Source organism: Hetaerina americana, unplaced genomic scaffold (genome assembly GCF_022747635.1).
Source record: "Hetaerina americana unplaced genomic scaffold, ioHetAmer1.1.p SCAF_9, whole genome shotgun sequence".
Lineage (NCBI taxonomy): Eukaryota > Metazoa > Arthropoda > Insecta > Odonata > Calopterygidae > Hetaerina > Hetaerina americana.
The window spans coordinates 161000-188063 of record NW_027287538.1 but is presented as its reverse complement, the minus strand read 5'-3'; the positions used below and the strand labels follow the sequence as shown (position 1 = coordinate 188063).

Here is a 27064-nt window from a genome sequence, read left to right as displayed (position 1 = left end):
ACATTCCACTTTTGTGATCGTTGTGTAGCCAAATTGAGTGAATACAGGTATACCTCGAAAGCTCAGCTCTTCAATCTAACACTGAAGAACCAATGGAAAAGTGACGATTCTGAATCATGAGAAATGTCGACGAGTGAGGCATATATCAACATGTCGTGAACATTTCGTGCTCAAATTATCAACATCTCTTTCCTTTGCGTCGCAAATGCATCCAATAAATAAGTGTGTACTCTGTCTCCAAAAGTTTAAATCATCATCGACAGTCAAAAATCTTCACGCTTTTCAAAAGGCTTGAACTAATTCTGAAGCATGTATTTGATTTTGTTAACATTAGCGTTTATCGCTATATTTCTCCTGTAATAGCATTGAATATATTTGTTATTATTATTGTGATGCACTAAAAGATGAATAAGGAATCTAGTTATCGTCCTATGTTCCCTCATTGTCAGTGAGTGGTTTAATGTCGTTCTCCGAAGTGTACTTGCCGATCGGCCGTGTATTGGTCCCATGAATCATTCCCCTTTCCCTCTTTTGCAGTCGAGGGCAGCCGGGACTTCGACGCCACGCGCTCGTATTTGCTGAGAGAGGGAGCCGGAGGGAGCGGGAGTGTGTGGATCGGCCTGAGGAGGGCGCGGCCCGGAGGGGACTTCATGTGGATGTAAGTGCCGCCAAAGCCTATTTAGAGTCGATCGCTAGGGTATGCCGGAAAAAAAAATATAAAGTTGAAAGGGCGAGGGCATGCAGACTCTTTTAAACTTCATTTTTTGTGTGCAAGACACGTAAACATAATCGCTATATCTTGGTTTAAAAGAGGAGTGTCGAAAATGGTATCACGTCCGCGCATAACCTGAAACTGCATTACCCACGTTTCATATTCATCGTCTCGTAACCTACTTTATATAAACGAGCGATAGATATCTCCAGGGTCAAAACCTCTTTGCAGGGACCTCAACTATATGTCCTTACGGCTCATTTCCTCCGCAACTGGAGCCATGATCGGTATCATCCTCGTATTCTATGCAGAAAATCTACTTTTCCTTACAAAATTGGCCTGGAGAATTTTTCTCCCAGGTGGAGAAATACGGAACTAGGCCATTTAGTAGGGAGCTATAAAATGTGCCGTCATCTACCGTACCTTAATGTGAATTCTTTTGGGAGATGTCGTGATAATCAAATATTGTAATAATGAACAGTCAGTTTTCAGTTACCAGAGTGCAAGGGAGTCGAAGGAAGTTAAAGATTTTATCTTCGTCGACTCACTTACAGATGGTAAGGATTTCATATAATACTCATTTATTCACTTTTCGATAAAATGGCATTGATGTTCACCTAAAATGTACTGCATTAAAGCGGACATAAGAAGTAGCCTATTTGTTCAAACAAATAGAATCCAAAACGTAACAAACAGAAGAACTTATTGATTTATATCCAACAACATAGTGATGAACCAATGTTTTGTTAAAATATAATAGCAAAGGTCAATGTCACCAATAACAATGCAAATCTTGGTGCTCATTAATTATTTCATCGGTATTAATGAGTTAATTCGAGTATTGTATCGTAATGCCCTTTTTCGCGAGCGTATAATTCGTTAGAATAGTGGCCACACTCGATTTAAATTTGACTTGCGCATCTCCTAAATACGCCACCTTCAATGCGGAGGACCCATTTTACATTTGTATTTAATTACTTCTTCAATGTGTCCTTAACTTCACTGATTTGACGGATGTGACGGGAACGATGCGAATTTAAAAAAGCAGCAACCCGTCGAGAAATTATAATTGGTTCATCATCATTGGTCACCTCTTCATTAATAGTAGACTTTGGATGGCCCCTAACATTGAATTTGGCAAACGACTGTTTGATCTTCAATTTTAATTCTGAACGCTTCTTTAAAAATACATTGAAAGCATATGATTTAAACTATGATATATTAGGGCGTATTAATTGAAATGCATCAACTGTACTCAGTATACAAGGAAAACAAAATAAGGTTGGAGTGGATGGGGAAAGGGAAGGGCAACTTCATGTAGTTGTTCAAAATAATTAACTTTTTCTTTAGGTTCGGCCTGAAAATTCTATGAATATCATTTAATATTTCCGGTGTCAAAGTGTTAGTAAACTTCTCTGTATTCACTTTATTCCACCGCTGCATTAGCATTTTTTACAGGGCACACCCACTCGCGGAATGACACACTGCAAAACCAAGACTATAAATCTCGTGAAAGTGTGTTGCTTGGTGAAGCGGGATATTTGGCGAGGGCAAATTGCTTTGGTGTGGCCATCAAGAGGATTGAAGGGATTGTGGGCTTTAAAACGTGCGCACAAATGCGGAACCGTGCTATTCCGCAGTGGAGAGCCATAAAAGAACGTACTCGCCCTCGACGGTTATGCATGCTCGGCCGGAGCATCGCGTGATTGCCCCCCTCTCCCCCGACGTCCCTCCCCCCACCCTAATTCCAACCCGCTTTTCTTTCTCCTATTCAGCAATTCACATCCGATGGGGATGGAGGGCGGCTATTGGCTCGAGAGCCCCCCCTCGCACTCCTCGCCGCCCCTCTGCGTGGCGCTCGACCCCTCGGCCGATTTCCGGTGGAGGGCCAAGGGCTGCGGCCCCGAGTCCACCGCCACCTTCCTCTGCCAACTGCCAGGTGAGTGGGCGCCATTCCCTACCTGCTGGCGTGTCTGTGGCTCGGGGCGAAAGGCGTGAACCTATGAACGCATGTATGCAACATCATCTTCCCAAAGGGTTTGTTTGCCTATTCTCTAAATAAATATCCAACAGCCCGAGCTCCTTTATATTTTCTTTTCTGTCGCATCGGAAGAGGTTTGTTTCCTCATCATATGGGGATCAGTAAGCTTCAAAGGCTATTGATTAATTTTTTACCAACATTCTCAGCAATAAAATTTGCCTATTGTTGCTTTCGGCCGGAGCCGTAGTCGACGCCAAGCGGTCTCGAAAGAAACGCGTTACTATCCCAGTCTTATCCATGAGGCCATTGACATTGCTAAATATCCTGCAAATTTCAACAGGGGAGGAGATGGTTACCAAATCCACAGCACGTGGAAATCCGACTAATCAGAGAGCAGCAATACCAGCAAGCCGCCTATGTAATGGCGGCCTAAATCGCATCGCCTTTAGAAAGTAAAGTGACTCAATTTCTGTGACTCATGACCCAGTTATATTTACAGCAACCTCACACCAAGATTAGATTATAATATTTACCTTTTTGCTTTTCTTCTGCTTACTTTTCATATTTTCGGCACTGCATGATTAATATAAATTTTCTCCCTCTCAAATATTTTCCAATTTCCTCCTGTTAAGTAAAGTCTAAGTTTGCTTTTATTTCTAAATGCATATTTGGGGTTCATGGGAAATGTGTATGAAAAAGGATATACTGTGTATACTATACCAGTATATACTATACTAGTGATCCCATTCAATGGCTGGTGTTGGACAAAGTTTTCTGTGGTGTGGTGAAGTATTATCTCCCATTTTTCCGAAATTCCAATACTACATGCTGATCACTGGAAAATGCAAAGAGAAAGCAATTTCCTTTCCTTCACTGAAGTTCTGGGATGCTAATGGGAGAATTCAGCAGGAATATTTTAGTATGTGTATTCCAAACTAATATGTAAAAAATATTCTGCTCAAGCCTTAATAGTAAATAAATTTTATTGCAATACTCAGGTGAAATGTTTACAAAGTTTACAAAAATGAAATAGTTCATTTGGGAATGACCCTTGAATGTCCCAAAATGTTAAATGGATGGCTTCCTGAATCATGTCTTTGAGGATGCAAATCCTATGAAAGAGGCAATTAACAGTTTGGAAAACTATCTCTTATGGGTCTACTATAGAAAACCATCTCCTGCATAATGTACACCCAAAAACTTATTTTTAAATCACAGGTTGTGACTCAAAAAGTGGCAGTTACTTCCATTATTTCTTAGGTATCTTGTAAATAAATTCATAGCTTTGAGAATGGATTCCTGGTTCAGGCATGGGGAATTATTTTGGCACATGCATCTCCACCAAAGAAGTTATTGCGTGTGTAGTTGTTTCCAGTTGGGCTAGAAGTTACATGAGAAGGGCATACTGTAGAGGAGATGTGGACAAGAATACTTCTCCATATTCATCATTTTGGGAGACATTCTTGGGGAGAAAAAAACTGACAGGAAGAAAATAGAGCCTAAAATATCTTGCTTTCATTAAAATTAATCCTCTGCGGGACTGATCAACCAACAGCTAATCGCAACAAGTTGGATTAGAGAACCAATAAGTCCAACCACTAATAGGTGCCAGGCCCTGTATATATGGAACCCAAAAACAATGTTATATGACTCATGATCTAGACCTGACTAGAATGCTGGCAAAAATCTTGCCATACAAGCAGTGGAAACCCAAAAATATGTAGTAAAATATAAATCTTAATGAAGAATTAGGTTTCTTTGTCTATTTGGTATGATTTCTTGTTAATGAAAAGAAATAATAAATTATCTGGCATTACTAAGCATAGTAATGTTTCGTAGTATATAATGGCATAAAATACTTGTAATTAGTTTCTCAAGTTCATATACCCTTTCTAGTCCTACTGTCATTCATGGCCAATGTCCCTATAGTAATAGTAATTATCCCTCACTTTGCCCTTTTCTCTATAATTATTTTAGACTTTTTACTTTTTTCTTTGACTGCAATTTTTAGGTTTCCTTGTTTATTTGTTGGGTTAAATTAATTCAACTATCAGATTGTGTCAACTAAAAAAAATTAGTGCTTTCCTAAGCATTTATTAATAGCAGTACATCTAAAAGTGGATTAAAATATTCATTTTCAATGACGTCGCCAATGGTGTTACCATCACCCTATAACACAAAACTAATAAGATATAATAAAATAACTTTGCAGACATAGCGCAATGTCCAATTTGTTAAGGTTAGTTAAATGATTGGAGAGAGGTGGTTGGTTGTGCCTTGTTTCCTACTTGAGATTCCACAGAGAATAAATTCTGAAACCAACCGATTTTATCAATGTCAATAAAGTTCAACCGAGCCATTATTTTGAAGGTGCATTAAAAATTTAAGTTGATTCCAACTTTGAATAAATAGAAAGGTAAGTATTATCTAAATCCCATTAAAAACATTGTAAATAATGTGAATTTCAACAGAATGAAAAAGTTAGAATTGCATATCTTTTGCTGGGTTGAGCCATGTTAACAATGCTGCGGAATTCTCTTTCTTGAGTAACTTTCTTTGTCAAGAAATATTTTGTGCACTTCATGAGGTGAACTAATTGTATTTTGTTTGCCTTTAAGTTCCACTGTGGGTTGGAAGGGGAGAGGGTGGGTGCCTTCCATCGCTCCCACCATCCTCCGCGCCCCCGATGTCCTGGCTGACAATCTTGTACTTACCGGATCAAGGGGCTCTCGACTTGACCGCAGACTGTGTATCCAAAGGGCAGAGACAACTGGCCTGCAAAAAAGGAACTACGGTATGAACTCTACCATTAACAACTTAGCTTCTACACTCATATTGATTGCACGAATGGTCAAGGAGCATTTTTCAACTGAATGAAATCAAGTAACCAAAGATTGCGCGCCGATGAAAAAGCCATGCAGTTTTGAACAAGTTCTGAATATTAAATCCTTAAATAGCGATCTTAACAGAAGGAAACTACACACACTTTCAATTTACGAGTACTTATGAAACGTAGAACTGAAACTAGTTCTGTTTAATATTTAAACTAGCTGACCTGGTAAATTTCGTATCAACTTAAAATCAATGAACAGTTTAGTTAAACCATACACAAATCAGCAACGGCAGACCCAACTTTAATCATAGTGACTTTTTATAATAATATAAGGAAAAAAAATTAAATTGCAACTACAAAAAAGTATTGTAATGGCTTGTCAGAAAGACATTTTCTTTATGCAATATATATATATATATATACATATAAATATATATAAATATACACACATATATATATATATATATATATATATATATATATATATATATATATATATATATATATATATATATATATATATATATATATATATATATATATATATATATACTATATAGCTACAAAATAAATATTTTGTGATTCCTAACACAATAAAAAATTCAGTACCCTACTCTACATCAGAACCATCTTCATCCCTGAGTACTTTCTTCCTCCCTTCATCCCATCCAACACCCCTATCCTGTTCCTTCCTTTCCTTGTTTGCCTAACATTCTCCCCCTGTACAGTCTTCAACATCCCACTGCCGGCCAATACCCCCTTCATCCACTTTTCCTGCCTCCATAGGATTACTCCCAACAAACCCCTCTCTTCGTCCACCATACCAAGTACTTCCTCATTTGTTTTCTTCTCTGTCCATTTCACCTTCTCCATTCTTCTCCACGCCCACATTTCAAAAGCCTCCAATCTACGTCTATCCTCCTGCTTCTATGACCACGCTTCCGTGCCATACATACCTACACTCCAAATCAAGGTTTTTACAAGTCTTTTCTTAATATCCTTACTCAACGTTCCTGACATCAACTCCCTCCTCTTTGTAAAAGCCTCTTTGTCTGGTGCAATGTTACGCCTTATGCCCCTATTACTTTGACCGTGTTGGTTCAAAACATTTCCGAGATACATAAACTGTTCTACCTGCTCTAGTTCTTGCCCTCCTATTTTAATGATTAGCTTAGCCTTTTTCTTTCTAGAAAATCGCATAACCTTTGTTTTATTAAAATTGATTCTCATCCCATACCTATCGCACTGAATATCCAACCCAATCAGTAATGCTTGCAGCCCCTTGGCTGACTGACAAACTAAGGCTTGGTCATCAGCAAACCTAACTGATTTTACGAATTCCCAGCCCACTTTCATTAGTACCTCCAGTTCTTCCCATGCCTCTTGAACCATTTCCTCTGCATACAGGTGGAACAGCAACGCTGATAACGGGCAACCCCTGCCTTACACCTCTTCCTAACGCTGCCCATCCACAATCCCCTTTTCCTACCCGCACATGAGCAGTCTGAGACATGTACAGGTTGCGGATTAGCCTCCTTTCCCTCCAATCTATTCCTATTTTCCACAATATACTCATTAGTTTTTCCCAATTCACTCTATCAAATGCTTTTTCGAAATCTACGAAACAGGCAAATACCTCCTGGTTGTATTCTATATTCCTCCCAACTAATAAACTCATTATTACAATGGCATCATACGCACCTCTCCTTTTCCTAAACTCCAACTGATCATCCCCTAAGTAATCATTTGCCTTATTTTCTATCCTTTTGTTTCTGATCCTGAGAACAACTTTAGCTGCTTGGGATATCGAACTTATTGTCCTGTAGTCCTAACATGATGTAGCCTTAACCTTTTTCGCAAGAGGAGCTAACACTGATCTCACAAAGTCTTCTGGCCAGATTCCTTCCTCAAAAATATCACGAATCAGCCCATATAGCCTCTTCCTCCACCATTTTCCTAAACATTCCAATAGTTCCGCAGGGATGTTATCCACCCCCACAGCCTTATTTAGTCTCATCTCCCTGCCCTTTCTATCTCATTGTCTATTATGCCTGGAACTAAGCTATCTTCCTCTACGTCATTTTCTTTTTCAATGTCCAACTTTGTTGGTCTAAGTTCTTTACTGTACAGATCTTGTATATATTCCTTCCATCTCTCTTGGATCTTTCTTATGTAAATTATTATCTTACCCGCCTTATCTCTAACTGTTGGCATAGATCTCCCTTTATTACTTCCCGATAAAGATTTAACTTTGCTGTACAGCGCACCAATTTCACCCTTCCTCTGCAGACTTTCCATATCCTCGGACTGCGTCTTCCACCATGCTTCTTTTGCTTTATTTGTTGTGCCCTTAATTTATTTTTTAATTCTTTGTACTTCATTTTGCCTGACTCTGTATTTACATGCTTCCATTTTCTCCGCTCATCCATCTTAGTAATCATCTCATCCGTGATTCATGGTTTCCTAGTCCTTTTAGCGTTAATGGTTCCAATAGTGTCTTTTGCGGCTATAGACAACCCTTTCTTGATACTTTCCCATTTTTCCCAGACTGAAAATATGCTGTTGATGTGGAGAGGGGAAAGAGTTATGGGCGGGGAGGGGAGGTGTGGAGGGAATGCTGGGAGGGAAATTAAATATGGCGGTTAAGGGTGGGAATTTTGAAAGAACGGAAAGCTAATATGTAGGCGGATTCACGAGTTCTCACCTCTATGTCGGTGGCTGAATCAGGTAGGGATTCTAGGATGCTGAGGGCAAAACACTGATCGAATGAAAGGTTGTGGGAATTGGTGTGTGAAGGGATAGGAAGAGAAGAGAGTGAGGCAGAATTGCAGGAGTACCGGTGATTATTCATTCGGATGGATAAGGGGGTAATGCATTTGCCTATGTAAAAGGAAGTGCAATATTTGCATGATAAAAGATAAATAATATTTTTTGAGAGGCAATTAGCGTGGGAACGAGGTGAGGGGGCAATGAGGGGATGTAGGGAGAGGGGAGTAGGCATAATAAGAGGACAGGTTTTACATCGGGGGCGGTTGCAAGTAGGGAAATATTAGGAAATTTGTCGCGCGGGGGGGGGGGGTTCCAATGGGTTGATGGATCTGAGAAAGTTTTTGAGATTGGCGGGTCGTCTGTATGCGATAGATGGGCATTGGGGTAGTAAGGATGAGGTCGCGTCATTGTCATGTAAAATTGGAAACAGTTCTTTAAGGAGGGTTTTCAGTCTGTGTGATCTGGGGAAATAGGTGGTGCAAAGGTTGAGTCCTGCGTCAGAATGTGGGCTTGTTATTGTGTAGTGTGTGTGGTCGGGTGGAACGGTGGATTTTATTTCGTAGTAACTTTTCTGGGTAACCGCGTTTGAGGAGTGCAAGGTGTAGATTGGCAAGGTATTTGTTGAGAGTGGCTGTGGTGTTGCAAATTCGGTTTCCGCGGATAGAGAGAGAGTTAGGAATCTAGCGTTGAGGATGACAGCTTGTGTGGTGTAGGTATTGCTGATGGTTAGTGGCTTTGATGTGTACTGAAGTAGTGAATTTGTTGTTTTGAAGTGAGATGTCTGTGTCAAGAAAGGTGATGGTGGAGTCTGAAATGGAAGAGGTGAATTTAACCGTGAAAGATGAATTTAAGGCGGATAAGAAGTTGTTGATAGAATCAGAGCCATGTGTCCAGAGAATAAAAATAGTCTATGTAGCGGACCCAGAAAAGAGGTTGAAAGGGTTTCTGTGACAGGAAAGTCTCTTCGAGATGGCCCATGAAGAGATTGGCGTATGATGGTGCCATCCTCGTTCCCATCGCTGTGCCTTTTGTCTGTAGGTAAAAACAATTTTGGAAATCGAATGCATTTTTAGTTAGGAAAAAAGTGGTGAGAAACTCGGTGTGGCTTGTGTATTTGGCGAGCTTATAGGTGTGACGGCGAAAATTTCGGATCCAAAACGGAATGGGATAACAGTGGTCCATGTTTAGGCAATTGAGAAGGTTGTGGAAAAGAAATAGGAAACGAAGGAAGACAGTGGTGAGGGAAAGGATAGCACATTCAAAATAGAGCAGAATCCGCGGCGCAAAACCTGGTGCTGGATCCCACGACGAACACAGAAGAGACAGGAACAGTAGCTAGGTAGCTTAATATAACTATTGTACGGAAAAACTCGTAACCGCCTCATATTAGTTGAGAGGAATATAGAATACAACCAGGAGGTGTTTGCCTGTTTCGTAGATTTCGAAAAAGCATTTGATAGAGTAAATTGGGAAAAACTAATGAGTATATTGCAGAAAATAGGAATAGATTGGAGGGAAAGGAGGCTAATCCGCAACCTGTACATGTCTCAGACTGCTCAGGTGCGAGTGGGAAACGGGGAGTCCGGATGGGCAGTGTTAGGAAGAGGTGTAAGGTAGGGTTGCCCATTATCACCGTTGCTGTTCAACCTGTATGCAGAGGAAATGATTAGAGAGGCATGGGAAGAACTCGAGGTAGGAATGAAAGTGGGCGGGGAATTCGTAAAATCAGTTAGGTTAGCTGATGACCAAGCTTTAGTTTGTCAGTCAGCTAAGGGGCTGCAAGCATTGCTGGGTGAATTGGAAATTCAGTGCGACAGGTATGGAATGAGAATCAATATTAATAAAACAAAGGTTATGCGATTTTCTAGAAAGAAAAAGGCTAAGCTTAACATTAAAATAGGAGGGGAAAAACTAGAGCAGGTAGAACATTTTACGTATCTCGGTAGTGTTTTGCACCAACATGGTCAAAGTAGTAAGGATGTAAGGAGAAGAATTGCGCTAGGCAAAGAGGCTTTCACAAGGAGGAGGGAGTTAATGACGGGGACGTTGAGTAAGGATGTTAAGAAAAGACTCGTAAAAACTTTGATATGGAGCGTAGCTATGTACGGCACGGAAACGTGGTCATTGAAGCAGGAGGATAGACGTAGACTGGAGGCTTTTGAAATATGGGTGTGGAGAAGGTGAAATGGACAGAGAAGAAAACAAATGAGGAAGTACTTGTTATGGTGGGCGAAGAGAGGGGTTTGTTGGGAGCAATCCTATGGAGGCAGGAAAAGTGGCTGAAGGGGATATTGACTGGCAGCAGGATGTTGAAGACTGTAATTGAGGGGAGAATGTTAGGCAAACAAGGAAAGGGAAGGAACAGGATAGGGGTGTTGGACGGGATGAAGGGAGGAAGAAAGTACTCAGAACTGAAGAGGGACCTGATGTAAAGTAGGATGTTTTGTTTTGCAAGGGGCCACATATTATTTAATTAGTATTTATGTCCATCCAAAAACCTACCTTAACCTGTAGATTACCTAATAATAATATTAATAATATATATATTCATTACTTCTATATCTTCAGATGAAGACGGATTGTTTCCGTCGAAATATCAAGAAATAACGTGTGAGTGTTCTTCTTTTTTTGTGTTTCTATATTGTATGTTACTGTGTATTGTACTATTCGGCACTTCCGTGTTACGTCTACGAAAGCATATATGTATATATATATATATATATATATTTATATATATATATATATATATATATATATATATATTTATATATATATATATATATATATATATATATATATATATTTATATATATATATATATATATATATATGTATATATATATATATATATATATATATATATATATATATATATATGTATGTATATATATATATATATATATATAACGATTGTCCGGAAAAACTCATACGAGCGGCACAATAATGGGCTGACACAACATAACACAAATAGAAAAGAATAGACACATATAAAAGAACACTTACACGGTAAATTGTTCGAGCTTTCGGCCCTCTCAGGGGCCTTCTTCAAGAGAGACTGAAAATATGCTATGGATCAGGAGAGGGGAAATAGTTATGGGCGTGGAGGGGAGGTGTGGAGGGGAGGTGTGGAGGGAATGCTGGGAGGAAAATTAAATATGGTGGTTAAGGGTGGGAATTTTAAAGGAACGGAAGGATAGAATGTAGGCGGATTCACGAGTTCTCACCTCTATGTTGGTAGCTGAATCAGGTAGGGATTCTAGGATGCTGAGGGAAAAACACTGGTCGAATGAAAGGTTGTGGGAATTGGCGTGTGAAGGGATAGGAAGAGATGAGAGTGAGGCAGAATTACAGGAGTACCGGTGATTATTCATTCGGATGGATAAGGGGGTAATGCATTCACCTATGTAGAAGGAAGTGCAGTGTTTGCATGATAAAAGATAAATAATATTTTTTGAGAGGCAATTAGCGTGGGAACGAGGTGGGGGGGCTATGAGGGGACGTAGGACCCTTTACACGCCAATTCCCACAACCTTTCATTCGACCAGTGTTTTTCCCTCAGCATCCTAGAATCCCTACCTGATTCAGCTACCAACATAGAGGTGAGAACTCGTGAATCCGCCTACATTCTATCCTTCCGTTCCTTTAAAATTCCCACCCTTAACCGCCATATTTAATTTTCCTCCCAGCATTCCCTCCACACCTCCCCTCCACACCTCCCCTCCACGCCCATAACTCTTTCCCCTCTCCTGATCCATAGCATATTTTCAGTCTCTCTTGAAGAAGGCCCCTGAGAGGGCCGAAAGCTCGAACAATTTACCGTGTAAGTGTTCTTTTATATGTGTCTATTCTTTTCTATTTGTGTTATGTTGTGTCAGCCCATTATATATATATATATATGTATATATATATATATATATATATATATATATATATATATATATATATATATATATATATATATATATATGTATGTATATATATATATATATATATATATATATATATATATATATATATATATATATGTATATATATATATATATATGTGTATATATATATATATATATATATATGTGTGTATATATATATATATATATATATATGCCGGTCGAAATCTTCATCAATCTTCTCCTGTCCAAAACATCTAGTCCTTCTTTCCTTAAATCTCTAAACCCCAACACTAATCTCTCCCCGGCCGAATTAACTGAGTTAAAAAAACTCACACACAACCCCAACCTAGTCATCACTTCTGCCGATAAGGGTTCGACAGTTGTAATCCTAAACACTGCAGACTACCTTCAAGAATGCAACAGACTACTCTCCGACACTTCATCCTATCAAAATATTCCCGCTGACCCTAACCCCGCATTCCAAAAAGAAATTATCGCTTTCCTCTGAGACAACGGCCCTAAGGAGAATCTTTCCCCCAGTGACATCTCCCTCCTTTCCCCTTCCCAACCTCACACCCCTCACTTCTACATCCTCCCTAAGATCCACAAACCCAACAAACCAGGCCGCCCTATAGTCTCCTCTCGTAGCTCTCCTACCGAAAGAATTTCCGCCTTCGTGGACTACTATCTCCAACCTTTAGTTCACTCCCTACCCTCGTTTATAAAAGACACCTACCACTTCCTCAGATTGCTTCACTCAACTTCCCTCCCTCCTGATACCCATATTACTATGGCTACTATCGATGTCACCTCCCTATACATTTCCATTCCTCACCAAGAAGGCCTTTCTTCCCTACGTTACTTCCTCTCCAAACGCCCTACCCCTCAAATCCCCAGTACCGATTTTCTCATTGACCTTTCCGATTTCATTCTCACCCCCAACTCCTTTTCTTTTAACAATAACCATTACCTCCAGATAAAGGGCTGTGCCATGGGTAGCAGATTCAGCCCTTCATATGCAAACCTCCACCTTGGTGTCCTAGAAGAGAATTTCCTTTCAAACTATCCTCTGCAACCCCTCCTGTGGCTCCGATACATTGACGACATCTTTCTACTATGGCCACACAGCATAGTTTCCCTCAATTCCTTCATCTCCCAACTCAACGATTCCTCATCTCTGTCTTTCACCTCGACCATTTCATCCTCTCAGATTACCTTCCTCGATGTTAATATTACCCTCAGCAATAACAAATTCCTTACCTCTGTTCACACCAAACCCACTGATAAGCAGCAATACCTTCATTACAGCAGTTGTCAACCCTCCCATACCAAGCGCTCCCTCCCTTACTCCCTCTCTATCCGCGGTCACCGCATTTGCAACCATCCCGAATCCCTTAAGAAATACCTTAACAACCTTCACCACTCCCTCCTCCAACGAGGATACCCTGATTCCCTCCTCCATAAAAAAATACTTAAACATTCCTACACCCCCAAGCCTGCGTCAACCACAGACTCCCAGCCTCTCTCAATCTGTACTACCTACTTCCCAGGCATTCAGTCTCTCAAATTCATCCTCAAAGACCTATTCCCCATCCTCAAAAATCACAACACTTCCTCCAACCTTCTTCCCAAATGCCCCTCTGTCACCTTCAAACGTCCCGCCAACCTAGCAGATATCCTCAAATCCACCAGGCCGCTCTCAAAATCCCCTCACACCCCCAGAGCCATACCCACTCCATGTCATCGAGCAAGATGCAAAACCTGCCCTATTTTCACCACTCCACCCCACTCCATCCCACCATTTAACTCTCTCCCGCCCTTCCCCTATTCCTCTTGCACTTCCAAGAATGTAGTTTATCTTCTTACCTGTAAACTCTGCCCGTCATTTTACATAGGCCAATGTTCCACACCACTTAACATTAGGATTAATAACCACCGCGCCTCGTGCAATCCCTCCTCCCCGTCCGCGGGTCTCCCCATCCCTAAACATGCTTCCCATCATAATACCCCTTTCAACCTGTGCTACAATGTTTCCGTCCTGGCCTCCCTTCCCACATCCGATAACCCTATACAATTAAAAACACTTGAAATGGCATTCATTTACATCTGTATGGCCTATCAGCACCCGGGCCTCAATGTCGTTCACTGATGGGAGTGGCCTAAAATTGTTACTTTGTGGAAGCCCACCCTCACCCCTCCTTCGCCTCCCGTTCTCCCCTTCTCCTGGCCCCCTTCCCTTTCTCTCGCACCCCTCACCTCAACAACTCCAGCAGTCATTACTTCTATATCTTCAGAGGAAGACGGATTGTTTCCGTCGAAATATCAAGAAATAAAGTGTGAGTGTTCTTCTTTTTTTGTGTTTCTATATTGTGTGTTACTGTGTATTGTACTATTCCGCACTTCCGTGTTACGTCTACGAAAGCATATATGTATATATATATATATATATATATATATATATATATATATATATATATATATATATATATGTATATGTGTATATGTATATATATATATATATATATATATATATATATATATATATATGTAGAATGTTGGATGACCGACCCGAGGGGCCCAGGTTCGTTTCCCTGGTGAGGCACTCACTCTGGGCACCTGCGGCTCCACCCAAACTATGTGATTTTTCGAGTACCAGATCTTCCTGGGAAACCATAACCGGCACAGGAAAAGGAACTGTTCCCCCTACCCTGGTGTGTGAATTTCACACGCCGTCGGGCTTAGTATTGGGTGAGCTGTACCATCACCTACCAAACCGACCGAAGTCAACCTGAAGACGCCTCCAGGAGTGGGGGCGAAACAGTTGTCCATCAACTCACCTACGAGATGGAAATTCCCGAAAGAAGAATGAATTCAAAAAATAAAGAAATTTGAAAATGCATCCCCAAATTTTACTTTTTGAATTCTGCCTCTAAGAAAATTTTTTATCCATTTTTTTATCCTTAAAAGCAATGGTAACAAAACCACCTTTAACAATAATTTATCATGAGGCACTCGGTTGAGAGCTGCCGAAAAATCAATGACTACTGCATCCACATCGTTTCCTTCATCTATTGCATCGTCGATATATTGGCTAAATTCCAAAAGCTGCGTTTCACACAAGTAGCCCATTCTAAATCCAAGCTGGTGTTTGAATAGCCATCTATCTCTGGTCCACCATTCCTGAATGTAGTCAGCAAATCTTATTTCCATTATTTTGCAAATAACTTAGGTTATGCTTACCGGTCTGTAATTGTTGGCAATTGTGTTATCCCCTTTCTTGATAAATTGTGTAATTTTTGCTTTTTTCCAATCAATGGGCAAGGCATCATTATTTAAAGTTAATTTGAATAGATGAATCAGATGCAAAGCTATTGCTGTGTCACCCAGTTTTAGAATGTCAATTGAGATATTATCCGGTCCCACTGACTTATTTTTCCTCATCCTCCTTATTTTTTTCACAAAATAAGAATCCTCCATAATAATACCGTTTGTCGAGGGCAGTGAGTTATTCGGTGCTCTTGTACCCTGATGAAATTCTCTGTCATTTCTGAGCTATTTAGGCAAGCCATGTTTTCCTTTTCATTTTCTATTCCCCTAAAAACATCTGTACAGCTGGAGTTGAACATATTTGCTATTTCTACAGTGTCTGTTGTAATACAATTTTCCTTTGTTTTTAATATATTCACATGCTCCCTGTTGTCTTTCCTCGTTCTCATGTTTCTATAGAGTTTTATTGCATTGTCTTTCGTAATTGCATTGATAAGAAATTTTTCCTTTGCCTTCTTCTTTCCCCTATTTAGATTCTGCACCAAGGTACTGTAATATTGTAACATTTCTTTACTTTCATTCTATAATCTGTGTGCATTTCTTACGGCTCTCTTGAGTTTTTTTATGTTTTTGTTGTAGTACTCTGGATCGGTGTTCTGTTTCAAATGTTTCATTGGAACATACTTCTTTTGCCCTTTTGTCTTGGGTGTGATGTAATGGACCCATGTTTCATCCGTGGTTATGAAACGGTGCCAAAACTGCATGTTGCTTTGTTGCTGTGAAACTTTGCTAAACACTCAATTGAAACATCTTCACGATACTGGTTTTGCTCAAGTGTGAGCACCCATCTTGCACACCGCTTTCTTGTGTCCCAATTTTCAGTTCACATGCGATGTACTGCACTTTTTGAAATGCCTACTATGCCTGCTAGCTCGGGTACTTTCAGTCGACGATCATCCAGCATCTTTTTGTGAATTTTCTTCACCGTTTTTGGAGTCGTCACCTCATTTGGTCGACCAATTTGATGCTCATCTTGACAGCTCGTACAGCCTCGTTGAAACTCTGCCACGCACTATTGTACTGTTGTAAATGAGGGAGCAGGCTCACCCAGAGTAGAATTCAGTTCGGCTTTTATATTGGTTGGGCTGGAGCCTTTCAAATAAAAGTATTATATCAGGTAATGATGACCAATTTTCTCCATTTTCACAAATTCACTGAAAACGTTCACCATTGATGGCTGCCAATACTAAACAATGTGGCATCCACAAACTTGAAACATATGCTTTATAGATTGCGTACTTTTTAATACAGTGATATTTTTTTCAAACTATTACCGCCATCGATATGGGATTGTAGATTTTCGTGGCGTTCAGATGAAAGACTCCATTCTTGGGATGTCACCACGTAGGTTGTTTTTCTGACGACAGTTTTGCCCGTGTTTCAACAAACATCTTCAGGTCGAACGAGCGTCTTCCACCTGAAGGCGCTCGTTGAAACACGGGCAAAACTGTTGTCAGAAAAACAACCTACGTGGTGACATCCTGAGAATGGAGAGTTTTACTACCGCCATCTTTAAGTCAGGTCGGGTACCTCTGGGACCACCCACGTAGAGCAAGCGACTGATAGATAATTAGTAGAGAGGTTAAGCCAGAACTAAAGAACTTGGTCCCCTTTTAGGTCTTCCTCCTGGCAAGCAATCATAGGGAGAAAGAATTAGACAGGGAATGCAATTATTTAGAAGCAATGATTGTGGGTGTTCCAGGGAAGGAAACAATGTGGTGGTGAGCAAAAGGAGAGATGGTAGTGGGGCAGGGGTGTAGAAATGACGAAGGGGAGAAAGCAACAGAGTTCTGCAGGGGACAAGGGTTGATCAGAACTAACCTTGGTTCAAGCCTCACAATAGATGTAGGTATAAGTGAAAAATGCGTGGGGACCTGGAGAGATTTTAGTGAACCCATATTAGGGTAAGGTATAGATTTAGCTATTGCATGATTAACTTGTATAATTTCCAGGGGGCCAATATGGATTGAGATCTTAATTTAGTGTCATTGAAGTTTAGCATCAGATTTGAGTGAATAAAACGGAGATGATGGGTCAAAAAATGAATGTAGAAATATTATTAAGGATTAAGGTAAAAGAATACCAATAGGCAGTGATATACTTTATGGGGGAGGTCAGGGAGACAGGGCAACGTAAGAAAGACATGATCATGCCAAAAAAGGGATATTATGACCAAAACAGAACTTACATCACTACTAGAGATGAACATAGAATACCATCAGGATGTTTCAGGATCTGTTTCAAAGATTTTTAAAAGAAGTTTGATAGAGTAAATTGGATAAAATTAATGACTGTATTATAGAAAAAAGAAGTAGATTGGAGTGATAGGAAAGTTATCTGTAACCTGTAGATATCTCAAATTGCTCAGAATGTGAGTGATGGATGAAGACTCCAGATGGACAATCCAAGGAAGTGAAGTAAGATGTGGGTGTCCATTATTATTCATTATTTTCGACATATAGGAAATGGTCAAAGATGCAAGGGAAGAACTGGAAATAGGAATGAAATTTGGTAGGGAATCCATAAAATCAGTTAAGTGTGTGGATGATTAAGCTTTGGTATGTTTATGGTCGTTGCAAGCTTTGCTGAGGGTATTTGAAAGTCAGTGTGATGGGTATGTGTTGCGAACAAATGCAAACAAAACAAAGGATATGAGTTTTCAGTGAATGAGGAAACCTAAGTTAAATGTTGATACTGGAGGAAAAAAACATGAACCTACATTTCCTAATTTAATACACTAACACCAAATCAATATTAAATGCAACTTTTTGGGAAAAATTATTGAATAATGTTATTTTTATTTATTTAAATCAATATAATTTTTTAATGTTTCCAAGTATTCAATGATGTTTTACCATTAGCTGTCTAATTTCAAGCTTGTTAAAAATAGCATACAAATGCTATTTTTAGAGTTTAGATATATGTTTTGAGATACAAGTATGTTTATTCAGAATATTTTCCTAACTATTACCTTTGATCAAGAGTTGCATTAGGAAATTTTTAAATTACCTTTCATGAGTTCATTCCCATAGGCTATGGTCATCACTTCGCATGTACAATTATTTTATCTTGTATTTTGGGGTCTTTAGGCAAGGGAAGTATATACAACAAAAAAGTGCTATTCTAGATGATGGAACTTTACAAGCTTCCATGTGCGCCTAAGGGCAAGTGTTAAAATAGTGCACATTAATTATGTTATTATAAAGTTAACAGTTTAAGGCTTAACTTTGTGGAATTCCTTCATGATGTGGGTAAAAATAAGAGAAACTTTAAACTTCCACACACTTTTAATGTTCTACGACCATGGTTTCGATGCTGCACATCATCATCAGGTACAATATAACGAAATTTTTCCACTTATATAGTCAGGCGCCAAGAGGGGAGTAAGGTAGGGGAAGAAGGGGAGGGGGGGGTGGTTTAGTTGCAGCACTTATTAAAGGTGGGTTAAGGGAAGGTGAGGGTATGTATTGGACGGTTTCCGCCTCAAACGGTACAAAAGGGGGGGAGGTTACACCGCGCCCCAGCAAAGGGTGCTACAAGCTTTCTATCGCTTATAAGTTATTCGTAGATTCCATAGCTCTTTCTGTGAGACAATCGCGAAGTCACGAAATCTCTCACGTGATCGTAATTCGTATCATACGAGGGCGATTCGAGAAGTAAGGTCTCCTATTTTTTATTCATGAAAAATCAAATTTATTCTCAACTTTGCGTACATCGGAGGAAAGGCTGAGCATTTAGCTATTTTTCTGCATAGTCGCCTTGACGATTAATCACTTTTTGCATCCTTGTGAGCAGCTTTTTAATACCGGCGTCGTACCCATCTCCCGCCACGTCGCGAAGCCGACATCCGCGGGGCCTCGGCGGGGCCCTGTTAGCGCGGGTCCAGGTGCCACCGCACCACTTGCCGCCCCGCAAAGGCTGGCAGTGCGTCCACTTCCGGCTCGCGTCCTCCCCTTGCCCGCCATTGGCAAGTGGTTCGAGTGGATTCGACGTCCTCTCTCTATCTTCCGCATTTTCATTTCTCACTTGCAGACCGGCGAGGAGCTCGGTTGGAGGCTCTCCTGCACCGAGAACCTCAGGCTCCACCTGGACGACCACGGGATGAGGCAGAGGCGCGGTCGTCCCCTGACCTACGCGCCCCCCACACGCCACCGGAGGGACCTGACTGGGACGTCGATGACCACCACGCAGCCCTCCTCCTCCCCGTCCCGTGAGCCACCCCTCCCCTCGCCCGTACCCACCCTAACGCCTCCGTCTCGCCCCCCGTCAGCCCTCGTCGTCGCGAACGCCACCACCTCCCAGTCCCCGGACCTGCCGTTCCCATCCTACCGGCCCACCCCGACTCATAACCTGACCGTCTCCCTGACGGTCGTCATATCCCCGGCCTCCTCGGATGAGAATGACACCACGGAGGGCATCCGGGAGTTCTCGAGGACCTCCCCGGATTCACAGCCCTCGGGTGAGGAACTCATCTCCATTACTAGCGTCTCTCAGGACGTCCCCTCGCTCCAGATGGAATCCGCGGACGCTCCGTCCAAGCCCGGCCCTCGGGCCATCAGCATCGACGTGCTCTACATAGAACCGACGGCGACCCAGCCGCCGGAGAGGCCCTCGTCAGTCCCGCTCTCCACGGCCCCGCTCACCGAGTCCTCCTCCCCAGAGTCGCCGCCGCCGAGCCTCCTTCCCCTCGCCGACGAGGAGGGCGGTGGATCCACGTGGCCACCCTCCAGCACCACGCAGTCCCTACAGGCGTCGCGGGTGATGGAGGCGGATCGGCCGCCCGCCTCCAGCCCCCCCTCTCCGACGACCGCGTCGCCGCCCCCTCTCGGCCGTCTCTCCCTGCCCCCCCGCACCTCGCCCCCGGTCCCGGAGAGGCAGCACATGTCCCTCTTGCCCACCACGAACGTCGAAGCTACCACCCACCAGCCTCCTGCCACTCCCTCGGCGGAACCCCCGGCATCCTCTACCGCCGATTCCTCCGCCCCGCACACTAGAGTGGACAAACTGAAGGGCTACACATCCCCCGGAGTCGAGGACGCATCGTCACCCACAGATTTAAAGATAACGCTGGTGGCGGTGGATAATCTGGGCTCAAGGGTGGGCATGGAGGTCAAGGATGGCATTCAAGGCAAGTCGCAGAATGACGTTTTGAAAGGAGGTGGTGATGACGAGGGAGGTTTCCAGTGGATCAAGATAGGGTCTGACAAGGATACATCGTATCAGGGAAGTCAGGAGAGTGTGATCCAGGCCACTGAACTTCAGAATAAAGAAGAGTCCACTTTGACGCTGGTCCCACTGCCTGATGGAACCACCATTGACCAAAGGTCAACCAATAGTGTCAGTACAAAAGAGGCCACGGCCGCCGGGCACGTGGAATTGGATGGGGAGTGGACTGAAGTGGGTACCTTGGATCCAGTTTCTGAGAGGTTTCTGGAAGAGCGAGAGGAAGTAGACAGTGACCTTTCTTCACCACCACCAAGACCAAATAGGAGCCGAAAGTTGACAAGACCCCAAGGTCGCTCATTCTACACTTACTTCCTAAGTCGAGTATTGGGTTGAGCAAGCTTTGCTGTTTGATTTTTCAGTGTGCACGGCCACACTTTGTCAAGGGAGAGAGGATTTTTGGGAACTTTTTGCACCTCTTATATGTAAAAAAAATGTACTAAACTCGAAAACCGTGATTAATTCATCCATGAAGAATCAATTATTCCCACACCATGCTCCCCCATTTTCTTTTAACAAAAGGCAATCGAGACCCAAGTGCAAATACTTTCATTATAACATTACTCTTTTACCTTGTTAAATGGAGAAGGATGATGAATGGTTGTTAATTACTCAGAAGTCTTGAATATATAATGATAAATTTAAGGAATGCGAGATTATTGGGAGTTTCCAGGTTTTCAGAAAGTTCAGTACCTGTCATATGCTAGTTACATTTTCAAGGGCTTGGAATATTTTCTTTAAAAGAAAAGTTTGAATAGACAAGAATATCTTCATCAAATTTAGAGGGTTCCTCTGAAATTTTATTTATTCTCATCAGTAAATTTAGTAATTTTCTTGGCCCACCAACAATTTCATGCAATATATTTATTCATATTTTTCCATACATTTCCATAATTGGTTTTTTTTGTAGCATTATTCAAATGTTGCCTATTTTCAAATTTCACAATCATTTGAATGCTTCTACAAAATGTTGAATCGGGTGTCATGTCATTTATTCTCAGAGATCATCCGTATTACTCAATTTAAGTCATTTCTAATGTTTAATCATTAATGTTTTAATCATAAGTTTCTAACAATGATTTTAATAGACGTTATCTATGTACTGTTTATGGTGGCTAATTTTGCTCTTAAGAGTAAAAAAACTCAGCCTTCTTCTTTATCAACATGTAAAAATATGGAAAATATTATAAACTTCTTTGCGTCAATGAACTGATAGTACTTAAATTGGCAAGTTGTGAAGAGTAAAATCATCCATATCTACATCATTATTAAGTAAAATGGTTTTCATTAATTTTTGTCTACTTGATAATTTTTTAACTTGGTTTTATTAATATACTCTTTGCCTATTGACTTTAAAATGGAGCAGTTCTTGTGTTACCACATAATTTACTCCCTCTTTATTTCCAGTTATGAGAATATAAAATTTGTTAAAATATGAAAGAATATATTGCACTTTTGTCCTTCAGACTTAAACTATAATAAATATATGTTCAAACCTTGGTGGGTGAAGACAAGGACATGCTGTTGTTAAATGCGAAAATAGTTTCACAGCATATTTGGAATTCATATTGTGTAGGTTTTCAATAGTTTTTGGTAGGTAAGCAATAATTCTTCTTCAGTTGCAAAATTGACAAATTCAGCATATCTAGCTCAACCCTGTTGATGGTCAAGAATACATTTTTCTATTGAATCATGTTTGATAAACAATTTTAATGTTAATTATGGCATCAGCTAATCAATGAGGGCTAAAAAACGCATATTCTGTCCCTTAAGATGAGGGACATAAAAGTCATAAAAGTTGTTGGCATGGGTAAGTACAGGGGCTCATCCCATCTCTTGGACTTACAATTTAATTGCATATATGCCTGGGGCAAAGGCAACCTTTCTCTTTTTCTTTGTGCTGGAAGGTTTAAGAACACAATTATTGAATCTAGAGGACTTATAATTGGACTTATCCATTGAAATTATTGAAATAGGAGTTACTTCAACAGAGGATCTCCAGGTTTTACAAAACGTTTTAACTTTTTATACAATAAAACTGCAGTGAGCGTTTCCCTACCATAGATTTAGAGTATGTCAATTTTGAATATTTATTGTTCATATATAGTAACCATTAAAGTCAACCATTCATGGGTAACATTTATAAAACAGAAATTCGGGCCGAGTTCTAACAGGAAAGTAAAGGTCACTAGTCACCAGTGCACTTGGATATTTTCTCAGCCATTTTCACTATATAACAAAAGTTGGTATAAATTGATTATATTTTTCAGAAAGGTTTTCCTGTCACTAATGCAAAAGTAAAACAATCTGATGATTGTAATATTGCAGGGATGTGATGAAGCATTTGTGTATCATGAATGGGTTCAGGTATCCCAGCCGAGCAGGTATAAGAAGGATATTTATTTTGATGGGCTGGTAAAGTTATTTATTGTCATGGAAGAACAATTTCAGAAAACCTTTCTGGGCCAGACTCATGTATTAAAAGAACAATTTCTTTCAATCAACTGCTGAAATAATACATAACACATGTCCTCTGCTCCTCCAAAATAGACCATAACATTTATGGCCAATCGTACTGAAAAATGTTAGAATTGAAAATTTTTGTGAACTATTCATTTCTACCATTTTCTTTTGAAGTCTTCTTAAGTCGTATTTATATTATATGATTTCAGTGTAATTTTTTTTTCTACCTTTAATTGATCAAACCTAGAGTGCTTGTTTTGTTTAATTGTTTTTAAGTTCTCTCATTAATAATTAAACATATTCAGCTTTTTTTTCCATGTGAAATATAAATTTCTTTGATGAGGCTGAAAAACTTTTAATGGTAGTTTATAAGCATTTAATGCCAAGCTGGAAATGAGATTACACAGTAGCTTGATAATTTCATCGTTGAAAGTGTGCTTCTAGATAGTGTAATATGATGTATACATTAGAAGCTCCCCTAATTGGGCATACAAGTTCAATTTATGTTTGAATTTTAATCTTAGAATATTTTCAAATTCCCCCTATTAATCTATTCATGAAATGTGATTAATATTTTACTTTATTTATCTCAGTGTCACTAGATAGACAAATAATTTGATAGCACTTTTAGATCCATTATAGTTTGATATTGTTGGGAATTACTATGCATAAAGGAAACCAGGAGAAGGGTAATATATAATAGAAAAAGAGACCGGTTTTTTTTCATTATAAAGATTATGATTGTTTACATAAGTAATTTATCCTGACATTTAAATACATTGTATATTCATCATCATGAATACTTGTTCAAGAGGTACTTACCTAAGTACGCATTGACAAAACATGACACACTTCCATGCAATTAAATTTATCAGATTAATTTACTCATAAGTTTTCGAGTCCATACGATGCAATTTTTATTTGAGGGTGTAAGAGATTTTTAATCCTCTATCTTTACCATGTGTTCCATCCAAATCATACTTGGAATTGAAAAATTATGGAATATTTAATTCATCTCACCGATTTTCTTCCATCTAGTCAATTAGAAAAGAAGTAGCTATGATCTTCAATGTGCCATTGAAAAGAAAATTCTAATTTGTAAATATTTTCTTTGTCATAAATCTATATATATGGACATTGTCAAAATATGAAATAAAAAATAATACTAAATGTTTTAATAAATATTATTGATTTAACTGTGCCCTTTGTAAACTATAATTATGGCTGTCAGTTATTGCACAAAGGTTTCATTTGTTCTTTCAGTATAATTTTTTATGTAGGTGCCTATTTACAAAAGATAAAAAGATTTTTAGAATGCATTGTCTCTGCATGTACATATAATCAAATAGTAATTAAGAATGTGTGAAATCATTATTTCTCCTTTGATTCAGATTGTGAGCTCACAGGTATGATGGCACAACGTTGCAAATCTGAAATGTGTGTTTTTAACATGAATGGACAAAATGAAATCCATGATTTTTCTAATAAGTGCATGCATACAATGCTGAAGCACAGCTATACCAGTAATAAGCACGTAAAATTATTCTTAGTGATTTAAAAGCACTAAGCCTTCCCCTCGCTGATCTTCAGGCAGTGCCTTGTTTATCTTGGGAATAAAGTAATGCACTCCTCTGAAGATATCTGAATGCATTCCTGTATTGTCCACTGATTATTTGACTGAATGATATGGGAAAATATTCATGTATTTTTGCACAGAAATGTATCTGCTATTTTAAATTCCAGCAAAAAATTTCAAGATATTGTATTCTCACAGTTTAATTATACTTCTGAAGGTATATTTTGCTTTTGTTCAATGGTAGGAAAATAAATAAGATCACTTGTTCTTAAGGAAATGTTTTCTTAACTTTTGTAGACACTAAGTGTTCAATGTAAAACTTTGCACAGAAAATAAATATACACACATGTGTATGGATATAATTATGTTTTGTAAATTTATTGCTGCCAGATGCATTTATCAATTTAAACCCACAACCTACATGAGATGCTGCATTGGCACCAGTTTTGTATCCACGAATTTCTAGGATGATGACAAGGTGAAGGCTGTCTACTCTCATGTTATTCATATTCCCTACAAATAAGTTTTGCATGTATGATTCTCATTTTTCATATCTTTCATCAGTTTGTCAGAAATATTGATTGCAATTGTTACTTCAATTCATGGCACCCTTTTCAATATTTCAGTAAAAATATATTTCATTTCATAAGAGCACTCTCATTAAGCCTCATTCCTGTTTTTAATGATCTATACATTGACATAAAATGATGAGACTGGAAAAAATCTCACCTGTTGCCCATACATGTAATACCTTATCGTTGCTCAACGCAAGTAGTAACCCATATTTGTATGAGTATATGTCTCATGGGTGATCATGTTGATGCGATGACTAACCTGCTTACTGGCTTACTATCCTGAAGTCTTGCGTTTAAATCCTGTAGGTGGTTTTTTTTTCCAACCCTGGTGGCGGTGGGGTAATGTCCTTGCCTACCAATCCAGAGGTTACGGGTTTAATTTGCGCCTAGGTTGGTTTTTCTCCACCTATGATTTGGGTGTTAGTAATAGTCTTCAAAGTCTAATGTTTTAGAGTTAAGTTGGAGAAGGGACCTAAGTCTCAAACTCACCCCGAATAGAAGAGAATAAATAAATAAATCTATGTACAAGATTTGTCCCAAAAGTGGTAAGACTGAGTCAATTAAAGAAAAATTATTGTCAGAATTGATAATTCCCTTAAAAGTCTTCGCAGTAGCACCCTCTTGCATGTTCACACACACAAGAGGGTGCCATATGGGTTTTCCTCACCTCGGGCACCTTCTGAAAGGCGTTGGCGCCCAGAATGCTGCTAAGCTCCCTCTTCATGGCTTGTTATAATGCTTTCATCAAGCTGTGGTGAAGTCCTTTCAGCACGGAGTTGAGGCATGTGAAGAGGAAGAAGTCAGGTGGGGCAGCATGAGAGCTGTGTGACGGCTGAAGCTGGGTCGCCACATTGTGCCGGGCCAGGTAGTCCGTTACTCAGAGAGCACTCACAGCACCAACTTCGCACACACCTTTCTCATGCTAGTGTTTTTGCTTGCAAGTCAATGCACATCACTTTTAGGGATGCCAAGTTCATCAGAAACCATGCAAATACATAATCTGCAATCCATGTCCAACAAAGCCTTCATTCTTGCAAGATTTTTATCACTTTTTCAGGTCTAAGATCGTCCTGAACATTTGGTGTCTTCAACATCTTCTCTACTCTCCTGAAACAACTTGTGCCCCTCAAAAACTCCATCTACCCATGGCATTATCACCATAAGCTGCCTTGAGCATGCCATGAGACTCTTTCCTGGTTTTTCCCAGTTTTCTGTAAAAAATGATGGTGTAGTGCTGTTCTGATAACTGGTTCATTACAAAGTGTAACCAGGTAACATTATAGAGGTTTTGCAAACGAATGATCTGCAAAAACTGGGAGTCAACTGCCACCGGCCTCCAGCCTTTCCGGAGACTCCCCTCCCGCGAGCCTAGCCAGAGAAGCCAACACTCATCTGTCTGGGAAAAAATAAGTCATACTACTATTCAGAGAGACCTTGTACGTCACACGTCACTACTATCATCTATTCCCTTCATTATATACCTACCTAATTCAGATGTGGGTGATGTTTGAAAATTCGTTAAACACATAAAAAAAGCACTTGCTTTATTTCATCAGGCATGATGTTCAAAACCATATATTGCAGAAAAATGTAGTGAATAATTTTATTGTTACTGTATCAAGAAAATAGGATAATTGTTCAAAGTACATACCTATCTTTGCTTGCTCTTATTTTCTTTCTGGACAATAAAAAAGTTTGATTTTGCCATGAATGTA

At 39.8% G+C, this 27064-nt stretch overlaps 1 protein-coding gene across 1 annotated transcript in view; it reads left to right on the top strand.

The window, feature by feature from the left end:
- LOC139698686 (uncharacterized) overlaps positions 1 to 25119 on the top strand; it is a 617592-nt gene extending 592473 nt beyond the window's left edge. The window contains exons 3-6 of the mRNA XM_071597559.1: positions 538 to 658; positions 2488 to 2651; positions 5312 to 5487; positions 19545 to 25119. Coding sequence (XP_071453660.1) covers positions 538 to 658; positions 2488 to 2651; positions 5312 to 5487; positions 19545 to 21071 — 1988 coding nt within the window. The 3' untranslated portion in view covers positions 21072 to 25119. The remainder of the gene's footprint in view (positions 1 to 537; positions 659 to 2487; positions 2652 to 5311; positions 5488 to 19544) is intronic.
- Positions 25120 to 27064: the final 1945 nt, after the last annotated feature.